General features: G+C 40.9%; 3 protein-coding genes across 3 annotated transcripts in view; 1 reads left to right on the top strand and 2 right to left on the bottom strand.

Annotated features, from left to right (window-relative positions):
- itsn2b (intersectin 2b) overlaps window positions 1-5,103 on the bottom strand; it is a 28,175-nt gene extending 23,072 nt beyond the window's left edge. The window contains exon 1 of the mRNA XM_031846682.1: window positions 4,376-5,103. The gene's annotated coding sequence lies outside the window, so the exon portion shown is untranslated. The remainder of the gene's footprint in view (window positions 1-4,375) is intronic.
- gcfc2 (GC-rich sequence DNA-binding factor 2) lies at window positions 4,667-17,175 on the top strand. The gene is made up of 18 exons (XM_031846672.1): window positions 4,667-5,559; window positions 5,851-5,946; window positions 6,489-6,665; window positions 10,060-10,311; window positions 10,559-10,656; window positions 10,914-11,065; window positions 11,326-11,509; window positions 11,667-11,778; window positions 11,914-11,965; window positions 12,594-12,691; window positions 12,943-13,142; window positions 13,244-13,388; window positions 13,709-13,830; window positions 14,394-14,470; window positions 14,697-14,763; window positions 14,882-15,028; window positions 15,166-15,302; window positions 15,665-17,175. Exons 1-18 carry the CDS (start codon window positions 5,238-5,240, stop codon window positions 15,795-15,797), a joined length of 2,571 nt encoding a protein of 856 aa, XP_031702532.1. The 5' UTR covers window positions 4,667-5,237; the 3' UTR covers window positions 15,798-17,175.
- Window positions 16,989-22,302, bottom strand: part of LOC116383104 (saccharopine dehydrogenase-like oxidoreductase) — an 8,153-nt gene continuing 2,839 nt past the window's right edge. Inside the window, exons 3-12 of the mRNA XM_031846681.1 lie at window positions 22,173-22,253; window positions 21,116-21,245; window positions 20,941-20,990; window positions 20,632-20,762; window positions 20,037-20,154; window positions 19,395-19,514; window positions 19,205-19,261; window positions 18,963-19,074; window positions 18,613-18,694; window positions 16,989-18,354 (exon numbers count right to left, since the gene is read on the bottom strand). Of these exons, the coding sequence (XP_031702541.1) occupies window positions 18,264-18,354; window positions 18,613-18,694; window positions 18,963-19,074; window positions 19,205-19,261; window positions 19,395-19,514; window positions 20,037-20,154; window positions 20,632-20,762; window positions 20,941-20,990; window positions 21,116-21,245; window positions 22,173-22,253 (972 nt within the window). The 3' untranslated portion in view covers window positions 16,989-18,263. The remainder of the gene's footprint in view (window positions 18,355-18,612; window positions 18,695-18,962; window positions 19,075-19,204; window positions 19,262-19,394; window positions 19,515-20,036; window positions 20,155-20,631; window positions 20,763-20,940; window positions 20,991-21,115; window positions 21,246-22,172; window positions 22,254-22,302) is intronic.

The raw sequence follows: 22,302 nt of genomic DNA, 5'->3' as shown, positions 1-22,302 counted from the left end.
GAACTTTTTGTGCATATTGACCAATTTACCTATATGTCAAAACAAGACATGAGTGATAAGCTGACATCAGTCAACATCATCAGTCATTCAGTATTGGTCCGGCTCTAGTCATGGAGTGTGATCTCTGATAAAGTCACACTGTAGGAATGATGAATAAATGAAAGATAGCAGTGGACTGTCGGCTTTAAGGTTTACTGTTTCCAGAGAGACATAGAGAAGTCTGATTTCACCTGACTGACCAACTGAACTACTGACTTGGTTGGCAGAAGTGACTGACTCCAATGATAGATTCAGCTTTGCAAACCTCATGCAAATCCTTTGAGGGTTCACTTCACCTGTGCTGCAGGACCTCTTAAAAACAAGGCTGTAAAGCAGACTGCAGGCGACAGGAATGAAAGCCTGATGCACTGTTTTGATAGCATTACAGTCGGCACCAGAGAAAGGGAGACTTAAGTTATACATTTACAGACTACACAGTTTTCATTTTTCACACAAGGGTTTGACATCATCAAATTGGCTGGGCATTCTTAAGCTGAGAAAACCATTTCAAAACATACTGTATAGAGAGGACACTACATCCTTGTAATGAATAGAGAATGGCAACTGCAAGCAAGCTTTTGATTTCCATCCAGCTCTAGCAATACCATTGTGTGACGCTGCATTGAATTTACAGTATGGGGATGCACAATATCAAATAAATACATGTTTTTTTGCAGTCCATTTTGGGGATTTCTGTTTTACTAAATACAAACTTGGAGGGGTCCTTATGTTAGATCTGTACAGTACAGTTTGATAATTCTTGCACTGCGTTTTCTTACTTTTAAAGGTCTGGGCCAATGTTGAAATTGTGTAAATCCATCCTGGTGCCCACAGATGCACAGTAGTCCCATAATAACTGTGGCTTTGTTGCCTTGACCTGAGATACATCATGTTTGTTGTCCACCAGCTCTGCCTAATTTGCATATTTAGAATAAAATCACAATACGGGCAGAATTAAGACAATGTGTTTATAAAACCCAGATCAGATGTTGTTACCCAGGTAATGTATCCTACACAAATCACATGTTAAAACCAGGTGTAAAGGTGGTCCAACTGTGCACAGAACAGGTGAGAAGACTATCAGACCAGCACAGGTGTCATCAATACCGCTAACGATGATTCTGTTCCCTTTAAGTGCATCAGTAAGCCTCGTTTGTGAGCCACAATACACAGTAGCATGGCTCTGAACCTAGTACAGCTAAAGGATGTGCAGTATTATTAATCACACTTGTGGTTTTCCTGCTATATCAAATCAAAATGTCTTTTGTGAAAAGGGCTTGTTGGTCCAAAGCAATGCTGTGCGGTCCCTTTTAATTAGCCCGAGTGCATGGCCGTTCATTAACAACAAAGGAAATTTGCAAACGTCTTTCAGCTTGCACATTTTTGTTGGTCTAAACTATTTTTCAAAGTCAATGTGAACCACTTAATGCTGAATTAACGCCTGACCCGAGTGCTGTGGTAAAAAAGAAGAAGCCATAAATGAAGAGAAACACCACACTGCCTCAAAGTGTGGTGTTTCTCTTCATTTATGGCTTGGTTATGTTGCTCAGACCTCACCTCCTTCAGTTCTGCTTTGGTTCCTGCTGAAAGACTGGGTCGTTTCTGTCTCTCCGTTAGTTTATACAACACTGAAAACTGTTGGATAAATAGCCCGGCTGGCCCTGACATTAGCTGCTTCAGGAGCAGCTTTGAACCCTGCATGTCTGTCTGTTTGTCCCTTATCCTCTGTCTAATGTGCACTTTCTATATGGCACCTTGCTGCCAAGTAGACGCTTTTACATTGACAGAAGTAAATTCAGAATTCAATGACTAAGGAAAGGATGTTTTACAATAAACCTTTTCTCCTCTCTTAATCCCTCCACTTCCTCATTCCCTGTTTATCTTTTGGACAGTCCTTTTTTTCCCCCTCTCTCTCTCCTCGTGTGTCATCGTATATCTTTATCTGTCCGTCTGCCCTTAACTCTATACTCTTCCAGTTGTGTGACCCTGACCTGTCCTCATCACTACTCTGTTCAGAAACAAGCAGACTGTTATTCTATGAAATCATCGACTTTCAGCCGCCTCGCTGACCTCACACCAATGATATCATCTCCATCCCGATGACTCTTTCCCTCTCTGTGTGTTTGTTTCTATGTACAGTAGAGTTACCCATGCTAGTCCTTTGGCTATCCATTATCACTCACTCCCTACTCCTCTTTTGTGTCATTATTTTTTTCTGTCTGCTTCCCACACAAGGTACCCGTCTACTCTGCCGTAAACACCCCAGTCCACCAGTTGCGTTCATACACCGAGAAAGTGCTGCAAAGGCCATTTAGAGTGTTTCAGATTTGGTTTGATTAACATTGTTTGCAACGCTGCTGTGTTCTGTTTTCTTAAGAGGTAAGGCATGCCTCTCCCTCCTTCAGTCTGCTTTGACCCACCCTGATATGTTCATATATCAGAAGGATATGACAGGACTGGTAAGAGTACTCTGATAGATTGATGTTTTATACGGGAACAAGGGTTACGACAGGATACTGTCATGCGTGCGTTTCCTCTTTATCATCTTGACTGAATCTTTAATGAAGATATTAAGGAGGAGGAGTTAAACGGCTGGTTAAACCTTACATCTGCTGAATAAATACCCTACCAAACCAATACTGGGTCCGCCCAGAGGTGTTATTGTAATGCTGCAAACAGTGGTGATGATCTCATGACAGTGAAGAAGAAAACAATTCAGCAATTCAGCTTATAACCATACTGATAATATTACCACTGTTATAATAATGTTAACAGCAACCCTGACCTTTCCCTCCACAGAAAGGCCTGAGGTGAAGCTCAGCTGGCAGCCATTAATTACCTTGAGGATAATTCTGCCAATGGGAAGTTTGTGAACATGGAGATCAAAACCAGGTTGGTCAGTTTTAATTACTCTGTCATTCAAGAATAACATAATTACAGTAAAGTGGAGAAGAATAAAGAAAGCCTTGTTCAGCTGCATAAAAGCAGCTGAACAAGGCTTCAATGTCTGTTCTTAGCTATACTGTAAACACATCACTGTGTGTGTGTCAAAGCAATAACACACAACCACACTCAACCGAACGCAAACATAATAATACCAACACCATTGGGGCCACTGCAATGTTTTGCTGGCTTGAATACTGGTGGCATCATCTCCCATCAGGCCCATCCAACTGAATCATTATCCTGCCACTGTACTGGAACATCCATTCTCTCTGTGTCTCTAAACCAATACTAATTTCCAAGGAAACACTGTAATAAAATTGCTCCACGGTCGCATAAATATTGAAAGGCTACATCATTTCAGTCAGCATATCTCACCATAACACTTGTATTGAATGGACGTCAACATCACACCTGCTAATGTCGATGGTGCATTAATTGTGTGCGGCTGCATTTGACAGCACAGCTTTTTAAGCATCAGCGTGCTGCGTACGAAAATGCAGAATGAAATAAAATTAAGATTTTGTACAGAAAAATGTTGCATTTGTTTTACTTCTTCTAACATTAGGTCATTTGTGCTCATTTCCCTGAGTATTGCTGTCAGGCAGACTTAATGAGTCTAAATTGGGTGACACATTAGCATTGTTGGGTGTCAGCAGTAAGCCTCACCAATATAGTAGTAAACTCCACTGGTGGTATTACAACAAAATAAAACCCAGTACATCATTGTATTTTTTTTAAAATACTGACAAAAGAGATTCGTATTGTGCATTCCTACAATGTTTTGTGTTGCTTGTATTTTAATGATGTTAGAAGTTATGCTTATTCACTGGTGGCTCTGATTATGCCACTTAAGACAACAAGAGACCCACTATGGGACAACCCAAAATCAGTCACATTTTCAAAATACGATAACCGAGCACTGCTTCTCCAATGGGAACCACAGATTGCTTTATTAACAACCTCAAAGTGACTTGAACCTCAATCTGTATGAACGAAACACTGATAGAGGAACATTCCCGGATCACTTGTCACCAACAGACCTGCCTGCCTGCAATGCAACCTGCTCAACTCGTTTGAACCGAGAGGGATTTAGGAGACCGAGACTTAAACTTTACAGAGGCACCAATAAACTGCCCGTGTATAGTTATCGATCACACCAAACATCTGATGAAATCATAACTTAGCTATAGCTAACCTCACATCTGAGTAGCATCACCTTCAATGGTAGATTTTCACTGAATCAAAGAAGACAAACTTAACAAAAAATTAACAGACGGAACTGCACATAGTCCAAAAAGCGTATGCGGAAACTAAAATCAATCTCGGGAAACATTAAAATAACAATATCAAATTTACACTCTTGCTTAGACAAGCAGTCTCGCTTGCGTACCTCTCTCACAACGGCCACAAAACATCAACTTCCGAGCTTCTGAAGTTATCATCCACTACTTCTGGACGGTGTCCCCGGACACTGTGAAGCGTTGTTGTCCAAGGAGAGCAGTGTTATGGAAGAAATGTTAAAAGTTTAGTAGTCCTTGTTGCTCAAGAGTAGAAAAACCTGTTGCTGACAGCTCGGTGTGTCACACCAACAACATGGCTGACGACTAGTGATCGGTGTCTGTTAACGGCTGACCGTCCACCGAGTGGGAGGAGAGAGAGAGAGAAACAGGGAGGAACACAAGAACAGATGGGAGGGAGAACAAATGATGGGAGAGCCGATGGGAGAGAGATACGGAAGAACTAGTCATTTATTCTCTCATTTGATGTCCTGTCGGCTCCATTTAACTTCACCTACAAAGTGTCATATGTCGCTATAAGGACAGATACTCTTATTCCTCAAATCACCTGATTTTGGCTGACGTTTACCCTAGATAATCTCCATGTATAGCCAACATCCATACATTATTAATGTCTGCTGATTATTATTCCTACTTAAGAGGAGGCGGTCCCGATGAGGATGGCGTAGCTGGTAAATAGTAAGCCTATGTTGCAGTTTACTAATGTTAATTTATGAAAATGTGTTAACTGGTAATGTCATTTAAAGTCGGAATGATGTCAAATTAATTGAAAGTTGGCTAAATGTTCTTTACAGTTTGAGTAGGCAATATATGCAGAGTACACCGCCTATAGTGCATTGCGGCTGCTTTACGTTAGGTTTTGCGACTTTGTCGAACGGTTTTTGACGTAACGTAACGCGGTTCAGCGCCAGCAGCAAACTAGTTAGCCTGCCTCCATGTAGCAGTAGCACGAACATGTTCAACAAAAAACCAAGGAGGAACTTTCGACAGAGAAAAGAGAAGTCCAGCGACGAGGAGGACGAGCAGGCGAACAGAGGAGATGAAGAGGAGCATGAGAAAGCTGCTGCTGCCGTAAATAAGCCGTCCAAACCGGCCCAGGGCCGCGGCATTAGCTGCAGCTCCAAGCGGGAAACTACGCCTCCCAAGTCGGACAGCAGTGACGGAGAAGACGGGGAGACGTCGGAAGTGACAGAAGAAAGAGAAGAGAGGAACAAAGACAAAGATGGGTTTAAGAAGAAAACAAACTCCATCCTCAGTTTCTCTGACGACAAAGAAGGTAAATAAGTGTAAATATGGCGTTTTGATAGCAATGTTTTCAAAGATGGACCCCAGTAACAAACGTTAACGTCATAGCAACGTAAGAATCAAAATAGATAATACATTTGCATTATGATGTATTGTTTTGTGTCATATTGATAACACCAAAAAGCATATAGATAGTATTAAGACAATACATTTAATGCCAACAATACGATTATGTGTTGGCATAGGATTGTTCTCTTCATCACTCTCTGTCAGCAGCAGTTTCGTGCTCATAGATCTCTGATTTTTGTTTTTACTGTCTCAGCTGAGGAACCAACATTCAGAGTGAAGAAGTCCTCTGATAAAGCTGTGCTGTTCAAAGTGAGGAGGAAGGATGCTTCAGCTGCCAACACCAGCACAGGTAAGAGCCTGACTGGTTCACACTAGACACACTGTGATAGATGCTGCATTACACACACAGATCTATAGATACAGTACATCAACACTAAATACATGTCAGGCACCAGCTTTTTAAGTACTCCTAGCTAACAATAATGCAGTCTGATGTCTCTAATATTTTGTCTACGTCATTTATTTAAATGATAGCAGACTACATATAATACCAATCAGATTAACCGGTTATATACCCTGATGAAATACAGGATTTGGTTTAATTTGACAAATAACTTTTTTAGAATTTGTGTAAAAAGGGAGTGGGGGGGGGAGCATTATAGCTTAGACGAGGAAGATTTTGTCTAGAATACAGATGTATTGATTAAGAAAAGGTGCCGATTCAAAACTCTTACCTGTTGAAAATGTTTTATGAGTGTCAGCCAACACACGACATCTTAGTCATTGAAGAATTTCACCTTAATTCAGTATTTATCTAGATAATAATGTGATAATGTTGGCAAACATAATCATACTTTACATTTTTTCACGCTTGCCTCTCCTCTCTCCCAGCCCCAGCAGGTGGAGGTGCCGCAACTTCAACTTCTTCCAGGCAAGATCATGATGTACACCGTAATGATGACGACGACGACGACGACGATGATGAAAGTGATCTCAGTGACCTCAGTTCTCTCTCAGCTGCCTCATCCTCAGATTCCAGCTGCTCTCCTTCTATACCAACTAAACCAAGTATGTGTTTTTGTGGGTGTTCTCCACAGAAGTGTTGTTTTGACAGACTCAAAGAGGTGAAGAAGTCCGCTTAGATCTTTGTTCAGAGGGGATCTGCATTAGTAGATTAAACACACTAAGAAATGTTGCTACTTGCTGCCTGTTTATTGATCTCTTGTAACATTTATTACTGTACATCCATTTTACAATACTCCCTCCACTCTGACATCGTCATCCTCGGCCCACCTCCAAGTGTAGACAAACATACAACCTGGCTTTATCATTGGGTTGATACGGCGTTATCAGACCTTGTTCTGAGAGTATAATGCAATAATGTATAATGCAATGTGTCTCTGATGTTCAGGTTACTTTTATTTGTACCCGTAGGTAGACTTGGTTTGCAGTAGAAGGCGAGGCATCCATCTCGACGCACATTACAATCAGCACAGACAACAAGACAAACATGATAAAAGTACACAAAGTTACAAATCAGTTAATCACTAAATAAATAAAATAAATAAGTACACAAACGTTGCTTCTATAGCATCTGGTACTGTTGCTATAATTTGTTCACCTGAGTGATGGCTGCTGGAACAAAGCTGTGTTTATACTGCTTTGTTCTACACCGTGGGACTATATACCTCTGTCTAGAAGGAAGAAGCTGAAACTCCCTGTGCAAAGGGTGGGAGTCGTCCTTTAAAATGGAGCCGGTTATCCGTTGTAACAGTCTGGTGTACAGGGACTCTGGGTTAAGCTGTGACTCACCAATCAGCCTGCTAGACCATTTCACAATGTGATGCAGAGAGTTTCTGTTCTTTAAAGATAGGTTTCCAAACCATGACACCAAAGAAAAGGATAAAATCGATTCAATAAAAGCACAATAAAATAAGGTCATCATGGTTTTGTCAATGTGGAAATAGGACAGTTTCCTCAAACAAAACAAACGCTGGTGCCCCTTTTTGAACACGGCTACACAGTTTGACGACTTCAAAGTTCAGTTTTGAGTCGATAATTGTCCCAAGATATTTGTAAGATTGTACACATTCCATTGTCTGACCCTTAATGGATATTACTTCATGTGTGTGGGCATGTCTTCTAAAATCAATTATCATATCTTTGTTTTTAGATATGTTTAATTGAAGATAGGACTCCTCACGCCACTTCACAAAGTCGTCGATGACCGGGCCGTGGCTGGTCTCATTGTCCTGGAGCCGACTAACAATAACAGAGTCATCTGCTTACTTTAAGACGGTCCTATTTCCATACCTGCTCTGACACATATTTGTGTAGAGGATGAATAATAGGGGCGAAAGCACACATCCTTGTGGGGAGCCAGTGGAGGAGCAAACTTGGTCAGACAGAATTCCTTTTACCCTCACTCTTTGTGTCCTATTGGTTAAAAAGTCAAGAATCCAGCCCACAAGATTGTGACTTAAGTCAAATTGTTCTAAAAGCCTACTGGTTAAAATCAACAAATAGAAGTCCAACATAAGATCCATTTCCCTCCAAGTGTTTAAAGAGTAAATTAAACAAAGTGGCTGTGGCATCTTCTACTCCTCTGTGTGGCCTATAAGCAAACTGCATGGGATCAAGTGCTTGCTAAGTTTTCCTTCAAATTTCTGACCTTACCAGTTTTTCAAAAGTTTTCATTAAAATTGATGTGAGAGCAACCGGTGTAAAATCATTTAGAATTTTGGGGCAACTGGATTTGGGAACAGGGACTACCACAGCATCCTTCCAGATCTTAGGTACATGCTGTGTCTGTAAAGACTTATTAAAACAGTAGTGGAATACAGGACTCGGTTCAGCACAAGATTTAAGTAAACGACCACAGATGTTGTCAGGTCCATGACTCTTATTCACTCTTGTTGAAAGGAAGGCCTTTTCCACATCCTTTTGGTCTATGTCAAAGTGCTGATTGTCTTCCAGTTTGTAGTTCAGTTCCTGAATTTCATTACTAAAATCCAAGGTATCAAAACGAATATATTGAGGGCATTGGCAAACTCAGTATCTGAATTAAAGCCATCCAAAGTGACATGACTGCTGTTCTTTGGATTCCCGAGGCCTGCTATAGTTTTCATGCTAGACTAGGCGGAGCCAAGGTTGTTTGCAGCCATCTTCTTCTCTAGTTCAGTTTTATATTTCTGTTTTGCTTTTCAAATTTCTATTTTCAGCTCTTTGGTAGCTATATGCAGATCAGAGGCTACTCCTTGTTTAAAAGTGAGTTTCTTTTTCTGTATGCTGGACTTATCCTGCCTGGTTGGACAGGAGACGTATTGATAAAAGTTTATGAGTGTCTTTTTAAGGGAGACATGGTTAAAATCACCCAATATGAAGTTTGGTGCATCAGGTGAAGTCGACTGCAGTTTTTGCACTACATCAAAGATGGTGCTGGAGGCAGATGTACACTGTTGTTATAAAAAGTTGTGGAAACTCGCGGGGCAGGTAGAAAGGACGCAACGATACAGATACAAGTTCGACATCTGGCGTACAGATGCGTTCTCTGACAGTCACAGACCTGCAGTATCGTTTGTTAAAATATAAACATACCCCGCCACCTAGAGTTTTCCTCGTCACTTCAGCCTTTCGATCCAAACGAAATGGAGCTCCAAAACAGTCGATGGACAGGTCGGTGTCCTGGTCGCGCTCAGTGAGCCATGTCTCAGTGAAGGCCATGACGCAGCAGTCTCTGAAGTCCTTCTGAAAACGAACATTTCCTTGGAGTTCGTCCACTTCGTTCCTCAGGGACTGGACGTTCCCCATGATCACCGAGGGCAGAGGAATCCGGGTGAGCCGCGGTTCCCTCAAGCGTAGTTTGACGCCTCCTCGTTTAACCCGCTTCCTCTTCTTATCCCTCGTTGCACTACAGGTTTCATGAGAATCGCTCAGAATAAAGTCCGGTAACTGTAACGTGACATCTGTCACGCGAGCTAAACTTGCAAAGTTCAGTTGCAGCACCACATCTCTGGTGTACTGTGTCCTTTCACCGGAGACAGCCGCGTTGACGTCGCAGGCAAGCAGTAGATGTAACAAGATCCACAAAGCGGCAGGATATAGAAGATCCATTGTAGATTAGATTAGCAGCACTAGGACCACTCAAACGATTCATTTAAGAAAGGACACGTAAAGACATTCAAAACAAAACAACAAAACCACGAGGATGCCAAACTCTCACTGCCGGTCGCTGCGTGCGCATGCGCCCTCATCAGATGGTATTTGTTTTACGACTGACTTGCTGCTTTTATTGCTTATGATAATTGGTATGTGGTATCCCGCTTGCTGTATACCTGCATCTGGTATGTTTGGTATTAGTGTGTGTGTGTGTATGAGTGTGTCAACAGTTGGATCTGTGTTTGTCATGCCATACATCCTTGTGTATTCCTGGACTTAATTGTCTCTCGATGCGTCTTTACAGTCGTTATCCCGAATGCTGAAGAGATCAAGGCAGCCAGGCGGCAGCGTCACGCCACTCGAGCCCAGAAAGAATTCATTTCCCTGGGTAGAGATGGCCACAGTTCCGCTGGTAGCACCCCAGAGCACTACAGCCGGGAAGATGAGGAGGAAAGAGTTGCTGCTGATGATTATGAGGAGCCAGATGATCATGAGAGAAGAATCGAGTTCGCCCCAAGACTGAAGAGCATTAGAGAGAGGATTGCAGAGAAACTCGGTATGAAATCCCGGGAGAAATGAATACATTGGTGATAACTATCTTAACATGGAATTTGATTTTGTGACGACTTTTTTTTAATCTACGAGCGTTTGAATTAGTACAACTGTAAAAACTATAGTAGCACCGTAACTACACTAAAATGACATTATGATAGGCTGGCTGCCTGAAAAGCTTTGCTTGCTTTTGCACCAAATTGTGGGGATGTGAAGTGTACTATTTAGTATGTTTGTGTGTAATCGAGGAGAAAGTGATGGCAGTCGCTCAGGAACTGATGGAGAAGAGCAGGAACTTTGGGAGGAGACACAAATTGAGAAGGGAGTGAAAAGACGGCCAGGAGGACAGGTAGGAAGACATTGAGGCAGCCCTCTTACTCTTCTTCCCAATTTTCTTGATCATTTTCTTCCGTTCTCTCTTTCTAGTGTCATTTGTCTGCATCTTGCTCGTTCTGTATTGAACTCTTGTCTCATTTAGTGTAAAATTGGCTGCTCTCTAATGGCAGAATAGTCTCTTTCTGAAGACTCAAGCCATCTGCTAGTGTACCAGCTGTTACCCTCAGTACTGCAACTTTGACATTCTTTATCCTGTTTTCTTCCCCTCAGAGCCCATCTGGCAGTGAGTCCAGCAGCTACAGCTACAGCAACAGCAGCAGCCGGCGAGTCAGAGGACGACAAAAGAAGAGATCGTCAGGCGTCAAAATCCCAACTCTTGCTCACATCAGTATCTCAATGGTCAAGAAGAGGATCACTGGAAAGTAAGTGTCCACCAGCTTTAGTCGCACCACATCATAAATTAGACATTATAGAGATAACATTCAAGAAATGTTGGTCTGATATGCCTTAATATTGTAATATTTAACAATAAAAAGGGTAACAATATTTTCCAATACATGTTAAAGTGATTCTTCCACATTGCCAAACAATATATGTGTTGTAATCAAACAAATACTCGTGAACTCCTTACGTCACACGACACCTTTCTGATTTATTTTTTTTGTTCTTTCTTTCTTTCTAGACTAGACTCTCTGAAGGAGGTGCACAGAGCACGGCAGGCAGAGCTGAGGAGGATGGAGAGCGATGTCGAGAGTGCTAAAACCTCCGCCGAGTCTCTGGAGGAAAGTTCCTCAGAGAGACAGCTGAGGTTCTACAGGGACATGACCCTCTATGTCCACAACCTGGTGGAGTGTCTACGGGAGAAGGTCAGAGACGAGTACATCTGTTCAGTTATTGTCCGCTGTCAACTATCATTGAATTATATTGAACAGCTGGATCAACTGGAAGCTGCAGAAATACCTCCCTTCTGAAGACGGATGACGATAATATGCTGACTGGGGATAATATGTTGATTGTCGACAGGTTATTGAGATCAACTCACTGGAACTGGAGTTGCACTCTCTGTTGTCTGAGCAGATGGATGAGCTGTTAGCACAGAGACAACAGAGGATCAAGGAGCAGGCTGACCTCAGCTGTGAGTAACTATATGTGCATTTATGTATCTGTACAATGTGTCTGTAACTGTCTCTGTATAATAAGTCTCACAATAGTCTCCGGAAGGAAGATTCAAATTAACTGGGTTTTTTTATCCAATTTTTTTTTTTTTTAGATAGCACAGATGAGCAGAGCAACATCTCCACCACTATATCAGAAACTCAAGGGTGAGTGTAATAAAAATAATATCTTTCAAGATAAGAAATGCTCATGTGCATCACTGCCCTTTCACAGATATTTGTATCAGTGTTTTTTTTGGCAGCTATTTTAGATTCAGTCTGAGTTTTATTCTTCACACAAAAATGCTTTTTAGTTTCAGTCACATTTTAGTCATTTTTAGCCTTCATACCTCTGGTCTAGTTTCAGTTGACCAAAAGTCTTTACATTCTAATCAACTTTTAGTCAAAATGTTTCATCTCTTAATTTGTTCAGCTATTTTTATTTTTTATTTTTTTGTGTAGTCTTGGTTAAATGTCCCTTTAGTCACCAGATTATATCGAGCATTTCATCTAGTCAAACTTATGTCACATTAGATTTTATATTATCATGATCTGATGAAACACAGGTTGAATGATTAAGAGCTTTGCTCCTCTGAGTCGTCCTGACTGCTCATTTGTGATGTTTGGGTCAGTCGCAGCCTTTATGAGAGCCAACCTGCAAACCGCTAACTGTATGCATGATAGTAGCACAGTTTGTCAGGCCTGAATCTCACCATCGTCTCGTCTTTAAATAAAGTTTAACAACAATATCTTTTTATAGTTTTAATTTGTATGATATTTGTCTGACATGTTGCAGCGAGGTAGCCTCTAGTGTTGAAGCCGAACAAGATGCTGATATACCTGAAGACAGACAGCCCTCAGCTGAGGAGGAGGAGCAGCTGCAGAAGACAATAGGTGAGAGCTTCAACCTATAGACCCGGGTTTTATTTAAACAGCTGCACTATAAAGTGCGAGCGATACAGTAAAATTCTGCCAAGCTGCAATATAGTTCTGTACTCTACATACTGCTAATTTCTCTTTTCTCTTTTGTTCACTTTTTATATTAAAAATTGCAAAGAATCCTAAGTAAAAGAAAGCCGAGGTCCATGCTGAATTAAAGTGGTGGCTTGTTTGCTTTTGTCTGACCGCCTTCCTTCCCTCTCCAGCTGATATCCTGTCGAGATCCGAGGCTGTGTTTTCTGACGTCCAGAACGATTTCTGCGATGTTAAGAGGATTCTGTCCCGATTTGAAGAATGGAGAGGGTCTTACTCTGACTCTTACCACAGCGCCTACATCTCTCTCTGTCTGCCCAAGTTGTTGAACCCCATCATCAGACATAACTTACTGGCCTGGAACCCACTAAAGGTACACGGAGGACACATACACAGAGACTAGCTCATACATACACACAGATGCCATAACACAACTAACGGCGTTATGTGTCCAATGTTATTTGTATGTTCCAGGACGGTATTGGGGACTTTGAAAACCTCCCGTGGTTCACAGCTGTTGAGACCTTTTGTCACGGTCATGGCCACGAGGAGCTGGAGCACACAGACAGAGAGACGCTGTCTAATGTCATAGAAAAGACGGTCCTACCCAAAATAACAGGTAACTCACTCACGTATGTTATGTGACTTTTCCCTATTTCTTTCACACACTTGTACTTATCCACCACTCATACAATTAGCCTTATTGCAATAAGTGTCATATGTTGAAATGCAAGCAAAAGCGCACGTAGCAATGGAGAAAGGCTGTTTGATTTATAGCTCAGGGTGCTTCTCCACAACTTAAAGATTGAAAGGATTTATCATATTTGAACAATCCCTCAACACTTTATCCTTGACCTCCGGATCAGTTTGTTTGGCATCAGAGACGTGTCAAACGACAGAAACGTCACTTCTTCTTTTTCTCGCTCTGTCTTTGCTTAGCCTATGTGGAGCTGGTGTGGGATCCCATGTCCCGCCGTCAGTCAGTCTGTCTATCGGATGTTTGTCACAGACTGAAGGAGGACTATTCCATCTTTGAAGGAGAGCAAAGTAAACCGGTCAAGGTGAAGTAAACACTGACCGACGCATAATTGTCAACACAGAAATCCTCCTGCTTTGCTATTTCAGTTCATTTTTAATGTTGATAGGGATGGGCGATGGTTTCTATTCTCATATAGTCCAATCGTGGATACTTGAGATCAGTCAGGAGGAGGCGTCTGACTGAGCATTGAACTAATGGAACCTTTAAGCTTTCTGTAAGACCTGCAAAACAATTAAAGTTACGTGCATGAACAGTAATAAGAGTGAACATTTTATTTACAATACAATCAATTTATTACCAACGTCTCCTCTATTGAAACCACGGCTCCTTTTCAAAAGTCCCTGTGTTTGTTGCAACAATATCACTGCATCGTATTCCATTTAACATTATTATCTTATCTTTAATATCTCAATCCTAATCACTTCCATAACGTTAACTGCTCTTATGGGGCGCAGCGCAATCTTTTGGTGAGCAGGCATATGGAGAACGGAGATGTGGTGTCAGATGCATGGAAAAGAGACGACAAACTGCTTTGTCAAATACACATTATATGAACATGTTTGTGTGTATTTATGTCCCATGCAGGTATTCAAAGAGGCTGTGATCGGTCGACTGAGGAGCTGCGTAGATGAAGATGTCTTCATCCCTCTGTACACCAAAAAGTCAGTATCTCTCCTTACTTCTTTCAGTTTCTACATTACACGTGTTTTCCTTGTTTACGACGAAGAAGTCCCTTTTCCCATTATACAGAAAAGACTCAAATGTGACAAATATTTCTGCTTAATCATTCGATAAAATGGTCGATCAATAACCTTTAACTCAAAGTACTTTATGACGTTCTGTGGTATTTTCAATCTGTTTTACAGGCTGTTTTGTTTTTCTACTTAGGTTCCTAGAAGACAGGTTGTCTCCTCAGTGTCGCTTCAGGGATCAACAGTTCTGGACGGCCGTCAAAGTACTGCTCTCTCACAGATTCTGTTTTAAAAGTCTTGTGTGCTTTATATTGTTTCAGCCTCTCCAAGTGGGGAGTTCCAGGCTGCTGTTTGTTAATCACCGTCTTGTGTTTGTATTAGCTGCTAGGTAACATGGGAAAATGGGATTTGCTGCTTCCTGAGTCTGCTTTGAAGGAACTGATGTTGGACAAACTGCTGAACCGATACCTGATGATCACCATGTGCAGTCAGACACTGTACAACAATGCTGTACATGCATGCACAAAGGTGTTTACATTTTAAATTTGGAATGAGTGTATTTTTGGAGTCTGTGCACTTGATCTGGTTGTTCGTCGTCTGTCCCTCACGCTTTTATTTTTTTGCTTAACCTCCCACTACTTCTCTCTGTCTCTCTCTCTCTACAGATCGGAGATAGTTTGCCGCTCTCTTGGTTCAAAGGAGAGAATGAATGTTTGCCTCAGCTCCAGAATTTCAGAAACCATCTTGTTCAGGAAGTTCATACCATCTGCAAACAGCAGTCTCCTGAAGATCCAAACACCAAGTAATAAAAATAACACGTTTTCGTTTTGCTTTTAGAAATTGCTGCAAGTTCAACTTTGTCACAGTGAAATAAGAAAAAAAGACTTATTTCTTAATGTATCATGTCGTTAAGTTTACCTTTTAAACAGCTTAGTAACTGCTAAAATCCATAATCCTTCTTTTGATACTTTGATTTACTCAAAGCGCCTGCATGTTTGTGGTTACAAGATGATGCAACAGCAGTTGGACATAAAAGTTGACTCCCTATTGCCTCATATGACATCTGCAGTGACAAAAAAATTGACAATTTGTTTAGTGCCAATTTAATAACTTTCCTATATACATTTATAACAACTCTCTAATCACTGCCGCTGTCTCCTGTAGGTCTTCTGTGGTTGAAGTGCTGCAGATTTTGAGTAGAATCCGGTGCAATGACTCCATCATGGCGATAGCAGAGAAATACCACTATGAAGATGTCATCTACTCTCATCAGCTGCTGAATCAAGACACCATATGAACAACAAACTGGAGTTGAAGGCGGCTCAAACGGCAAACAATAGTACACTGTTATTTTGAAAGCAGTTGTCAAAGACATTATACAGCAGGAGAGGAACGGAGGTGACTCTGCCTTGTGAACTAGATCACATACATATAGAGCCATGAGGGCAAGTATGTCTCCTTATGGTAGATAACCACTGCTCATCAGGCCAGCACTGTTTACATACTGTATATAAAGTGCATGTGAGGTGAAGCGTAAAGTAGGAGCTAAAATCAATGATACAAATCAGTTTAATAAAGGACTCTGCCAAGAAAGTGTGGGGGAAAATGATTGTCCCTCCTGAGTTTAATTTTATTTTAGTCATGAACAATTTGCTGTCTGTCTTGTACAGGAGATAACTATTTTTATGAATAAATATTTGAAGCCGATGTCATATTCCCTGACTGCAACAGGAAATAAACTACTTTTGGATACTTTGTTTACAATTGTGAAATGGTTATAGCAGCTGACACCATGGAGACTAACACTGCAGGTCAGCTCTTTTAGGTTAAGATAACGGTTTGTAGAGTATTATGAACTAATCTTAATTAGGTCATCTAATGACGGTCATAGAAGAGGTGGTGGTATTGGCGGCAAAAGATAGGATTTCACCGTCATCTGGATAGAGGATGGATGAGATAATTATGCTTTGACCAACTACATTTATTCTATTACATACACTAAACTATTTAAAAGCTTTTCATCCCACCATGAGGGATTTCACTATTCCATTATGAAGGCAAATGATCACCGGTGACACCCATGTTGGTGTTTTTGTCCCGCTTTCACACAAACGCACATCTCCAGTTACATGGACTGAGTCTTGTTTTTCCAACTGCATTTCCATCAACAATTACAAAGTCAGAGCTCTTAAATCTAACAAATGGTCAAAGGAATTGTTTCACTGTACATCTACAATAAATTAAAAAAAAAAAAGTTATTTCTGACTAATCTTCAGGCCAGCGCTCTCTAGCATGTTTGCCTTTTATTATAGAGATAACAGAACAATGAAAAGAAATGACATGGGGAAAGGTCAGACTTGAATTAGGGCCGGCGTGGTTCATGGCTCATGCTCCAACCCCGAGGCTATGAGAACGCCCCAAGACATTGAATTAAATGTACAACACAAAAGTTCTGGAAAGCTTTTGAACATGAAAGACAAAAGACTTCTCTGAGCAGAGTTGGTTTTATTTATGAGGCCCATCCAAAGCAGAGCACACCAAAACAAAACCCCCAAAACATTTCTCGTCACGTGCACATAACGCTCGAACATGAAAAACAAGCACTGGGATCAACAGCATCACTTTGGATGAAACAATTCCAGTCCACAGCAGCGACAAGCTTCAGATAAAAAAAAGAAGCAAAACTCAAACCTTCTACACACTTGTGAACAAAACAGCAGAGGGGATCCGTCAGGCTCATGGAGTAACTCATGCCGTTTTGTGCACAAACAACTGGATGCATTTTCTGACAAGGCTCAAAAGCAAACAACTGGATAGGTGAACTGTTGCAACATTCAGCTACACAAAAAAAGGATCAAAGAAAGCAGAATGATTTCATGATAGTCCAAATATTAACTATCAAAACAAAGCTAGCAGATATTTTGAGCCAACAGGCCAGGAAAGGCAAGCGTGTACGTGCACACACACAAACAGCAAGTGTCTATTCTGACACATACAGCTACCTGGTTAGTGTACATGAAGCTACCGTATATCAAAAGGACAACACTTAAAAAGATTCTAGAAGGTGAATAGTAGTTACAGCTGACACTTTTGATACAGTTTGCTACATCTCTAGCACTGATTCAACCTACTTTACTAATCCTCAATCCTGCCATGGGAAATAATGTCCACGATCTTTACATTTTATACTATGAAGCCATCAGCCGGCTATACTGTTGCTATTTAATAACGGGGCGTCGTCTGCAGGTTAATGACATATAGACTACAACATGAAGCAACTGAGGAGTTTATTTTCATCCCGATGATGTGGATACAGTATCATTTTATGAATACACTGTGATCTTAATTTAAATTTTGTCTGCACAAAATGTTACAAATCAATCTTTGGTATGATGAAAGGTACAGATATGATAAAGTGAACCTGGACAAAATCCTCCTTTCATTAGCAATTATGTTCGTGGACAGCCATGTTAAACCCAGTTACACAAAACAGTTATTTTACTGTCCTTGGCTAGAAAATGCTGCTGCAGCTGTGCCATTTGTCTTACAAGCAGCGGGTTAATAGTACAGTCAAGCCAAAGGGACACTGGCAAGTTTCTGACCAAATGAAAAAGATAAATGCAGAAAGTACCACCAAAAATAGGTTAATCTGAAAGTGCACTCCATCTCTAGTCAAGGTGCTCGGGATGACTTTCCAGCTGTTATTATGCATATTAGTAAGTGCTGAGAAAACCTGGAGTATGGATCAGGGGGAGGCCAAACTTTAGATGACAGAAAACTGGATGCCGTGTTTGTTGAGGCGGTCCGTCAGTGTGGTTTTTGCAAAAGCAGCTCCTGGAGTATAAACTCCTCCCCTGGAAAAGGAGGATAAAAAAAAAGAAAAGAGTTTCATACCCAAGAGTCATGAATTTTAACAAGTGACATTCTTACATTACATGGATGTTTAAACACTAGACTGTACTCTGTTCAGAGGACCTGCTCCCAATATATCCCCCCCCCCCCCCCCACCACCAAAAGCTACACACTGTTCCTTAAGTAGTTCATGTTGTGTGCTGCATTTGTATTTGGGTGTAAATTAACTTCCAGGTCAGGCAGTAGATGTGAGAACTTACGTTTTGGGCAAGGCTGTGGGTTCGTTGAGGATTGTTAGAGCAGCCTGTACCATGGCGATTGGCGTGGCCACATATCCACATTCTGAGTAATACGAAAAAGAAAATAGAATAACCACAACACACAAGGATGGTGTTGAACAGGCCAGACTGGGTACTTGTTTCTATTCAGGCTGGTTATTATGCAAATCAAACATGGTTGATGTTCATATTACTGCCATGTTGTCACAACTTCATTCCTGCATTCGTGGAGGGTTTAAAATATTTCAAGCCAAACCGTTTTAGGAGGGAAACTCAAGTATCTTTGTCACATCAAGTACAAAACCTACTATTCTACTAAGATTTCCAGTTACCTGGTCCCTGAACCAGTGTGCGGATCTTGCCGTTCGGTTTCCCCAGGGAGGGGTCCTGTCCCTCTGTGTAGCCCTCTCCATAGAAAGCAAACTGGAAGGATGACGCCTCCATCTAATACAAACACACACATCTCTCAATACAGAGAATCTTCTTTTCAGCATACCTTACCATCCAAACTAAATGGACCCACAGAAGAGCATTAACTAATAGTATGAACCGTATTTTCTGGACAGCACTTTACCTGCTTTCTAGTTGGTCCGGCCTTTGAGAAGAGTCCAAAGGAGAAGAACTCTGGGTGCTGAGAAGGAGAGTACAAACAACAGACAGACATAAGCATGTAACCATCTCCCAGCACACAGTATGTGTACTCAGACTTTTTAGTTTCAATAGTAGGATATTCATTAAAGTCAGTTCGCGCCATGTTTGTTTACCTTGATGAGTAGATCGCGTCCAAAGCTGAACTTGACCAAGATCCAGAACATCATGCCAGCAAACATCAGCTTGACGATGTTGGCGATACCTCCTATTCCTGCATACGCTCCATACTGAACCTGAAGTAAATACAAGTTGTATTTAATGCTCGACAAACATGGAGGCAGTAATAAACACACCGTTTCCATAATGGTGCCATCTTGTCCTGAAAACAAGACGGTTGAGGTAGTGTCCCTGCACATTGCAATGACTCTTAAGGTCCGAAGTAAAAACTAATAATATTGAGAAGAACAGGGGGGATGATTTTCTTTGTATTAGTCATCTCTGATCAAAACATCCTGTCCAAACCTATTTCATAGTCTACACAAGTAAAATAAAGAAAATGGAACAAGAAAGCAGGATGTTTGCCACTAATCCCAACTTTTCCACATAAATCCTGATTAGTGTAGTTTAAAACCAGCTTTGCCCAAAAACCTAAAATCCTAATTGGTCACATCTGTGAAACTTAAACTGAAATTAGACACAGTAGGGTCTCCATGATGCTTTTCTACAAGAAGGCTATTAAGAATTATCATTATCGCTTTACAAGTGAATGATTAGAGGAATATTGTGTAAAATAAACACAGAAAATGAAGGCTGACCGGCTTTTCCTGATGTTCCTCCACCAGAAAACGCTGAGTTCTCTTCACAACGGAGGGATCGGAGCCCATGAACGGCACCGTATACTGCTGGATCTCATTACTAAAGAACACATTTCCCCTACAAATACACAAACGCAAAGAAATACACTGAGAAAACACAATACTTTCAACAGCATGAAAACCTAGTCCAACTTCAGAACATGCTGTTGCGTGTATTGAAGGAAGGTGGGATTTAACTCTGTACCAGACACTGGTACTAATGTGGAAAGAGGATTATCCACTAATATTATTACAAATTGTAACCAAAATACCAAAGATATGTTTGAGGCTTTATAGTTAGTCCACTGCTGTTGTTTAAGAAAGACTTGAACGATTGTAAACCCACCCTCTCATGACTGATTAGGATACAACAAAGGTCTCCAGGAATGACATACTGGCTCCAAAAGGGCTTTTCAAATGTGTAGATGAGCCTACATTTATGTTTGAATGTAAACATACTATGTACTACATAATATTGATTTACCAACTTTAACAAACTGGCTGTGGATGCGCCATTAAGAAAAGGTAAAAGATTTTATTTTCCTCCTCTACGTACCTGCGTTTAAGCTTAGAGCCAACAGCAGGGAGAGGTTTGTGATTAAACTTCCTCCTGAGACTCTGGAGCTTCTGGCTGTCGGAAAAGCCGTAGATAGCCGACTGCCACGTGCCATCATGGATACATCCGCCCTGATAGAGGAAGACAAACGTATACAAAGGGAGAAAATGTGGAGGAAAAAGAGAGCAAAAAAATGAGGAGACCATAAACAAAGAAAACAAGTCACATTTGAGATTAGGAGGAAAGTGGGTAATCAAGGAACAACAAGCTGGTTCATTGCTTGGACTTGTGGGTAATGCAGTTACGTACATCATCGCCTGAGCCGATAGTCAGGAAGCTCTCCACTGCAGTCAGCGTTCCTGTGGGTGAACACATATACACACACACCATGTCTTAGCAGAGAATAATATGACAATGAATGAATCATTATTAGCAGCAGATTCATTGTTAGTGTGTTTGTGAGCACATCAGTATATACACGTACCTTTGAACTGGTCCCTGGTGTAGAGGACTCCCATGTCCGCAGGTATGGAGTCGAATCCACAGCTGCCTATGATGTACACACCTTTCTCAGCTGCCTGGCTGCTGTAGTTCAACTGCATGCCCTCCAGAAACTGAATACAGACAGAAACACACACACAAATGTGGAAAAGCAATGTAAAAGTAATTTTCTATAATGTATTAAATTCAACTGTTTTTGATGAGCATGAAGCTATGGTGAAGTTTGTCCCGTTGAGTGGTGGGGTATTTTGTGTAGCTCTCAGAGAACCTGAAGGAGCTGAGACTGATACACGCTGCATTACAAAGACCGGCATCTGACAGCGAGGGAAAACTGCCGTCATGCGGCAAAGTGAGAGATTATTTTCTCTAAGAGGCTACAGCATGAAATGCAGCATGTGTCCCATTTAAGTCAAACACACAAGCTGAATGTTAAGACATCTGCAGGATTAGGTCCATGTAGGGTCCACTTACAACATGCAGGGAGAGACAGAAGATTCAAATTCTTATTTAGCAATTTGATTAAAGTCAAAGTTATTTGGTAAAATGAATAGTGTAAAGGTCAGTAACTCAAATGTGTCTAATCTACACTATACGTTTTTAAATATATGTGTTTGAGTATTTAAAGTTATATTTAGTAGCCCATAAGAGTTTAACCTTTTTAGAATGTAATTTTAAATTATCTTTTAATTTATTTGTTTGCATTCAAATGTTCCATTAAAACCCCACAATGTAATATGACACTTAAGGCACTAAATGGGTTTAGTTTTGACAGATATTATTGTATGCAATTTTAACAATTGCATTTTTTTTTTTAGAAATCCAAACAGTTGTTCATTTTGAGAGACCCGTCTTATTTTCTTCTTTGTACGTTTACTATTTCTCTTTAAAATAAAAAGCAAACATACATTCCATTCAATAGAATCAATGGAATAAACAGTAGAATACTTGATTACTAAACTAACCGATAGTTGTCTTCCCTACCTACAACGATCTTACAGTATGTAATGATTAATGTTGTGCACACAGCACTATGAGCATACCTGAGGCTCTCCACTGATGTCAATATGGTGGGCTCCATTCTCCACACAGGCTTTGACCACTGGCTCGCCATAGAACCTGTACTACACACACACACACACACACACACACACACACACACACACACACACA

This window comes from Anarrhichthys ocellatus, unplaced genomic scaffold (genome assembly GCF_004355925.1).
Source record: "Anarrhichthys ocellatus isolate YVR2014 unplaced genomic scaffold, GSC_Weel_1.0 scaffold6, whole genome shotgun sequence".
Taxonomy (NCBI): domain Eukaryota; kingdom Metazoa; phylum Chordata; class Actinopteri; order Perciformes; family Anarhichadidae; genus Anarrhichthys; species Anarrhichthys ocellatus.
This window is presented reverse-complemented; position numbering and strand designations above follow the sequence as displayed.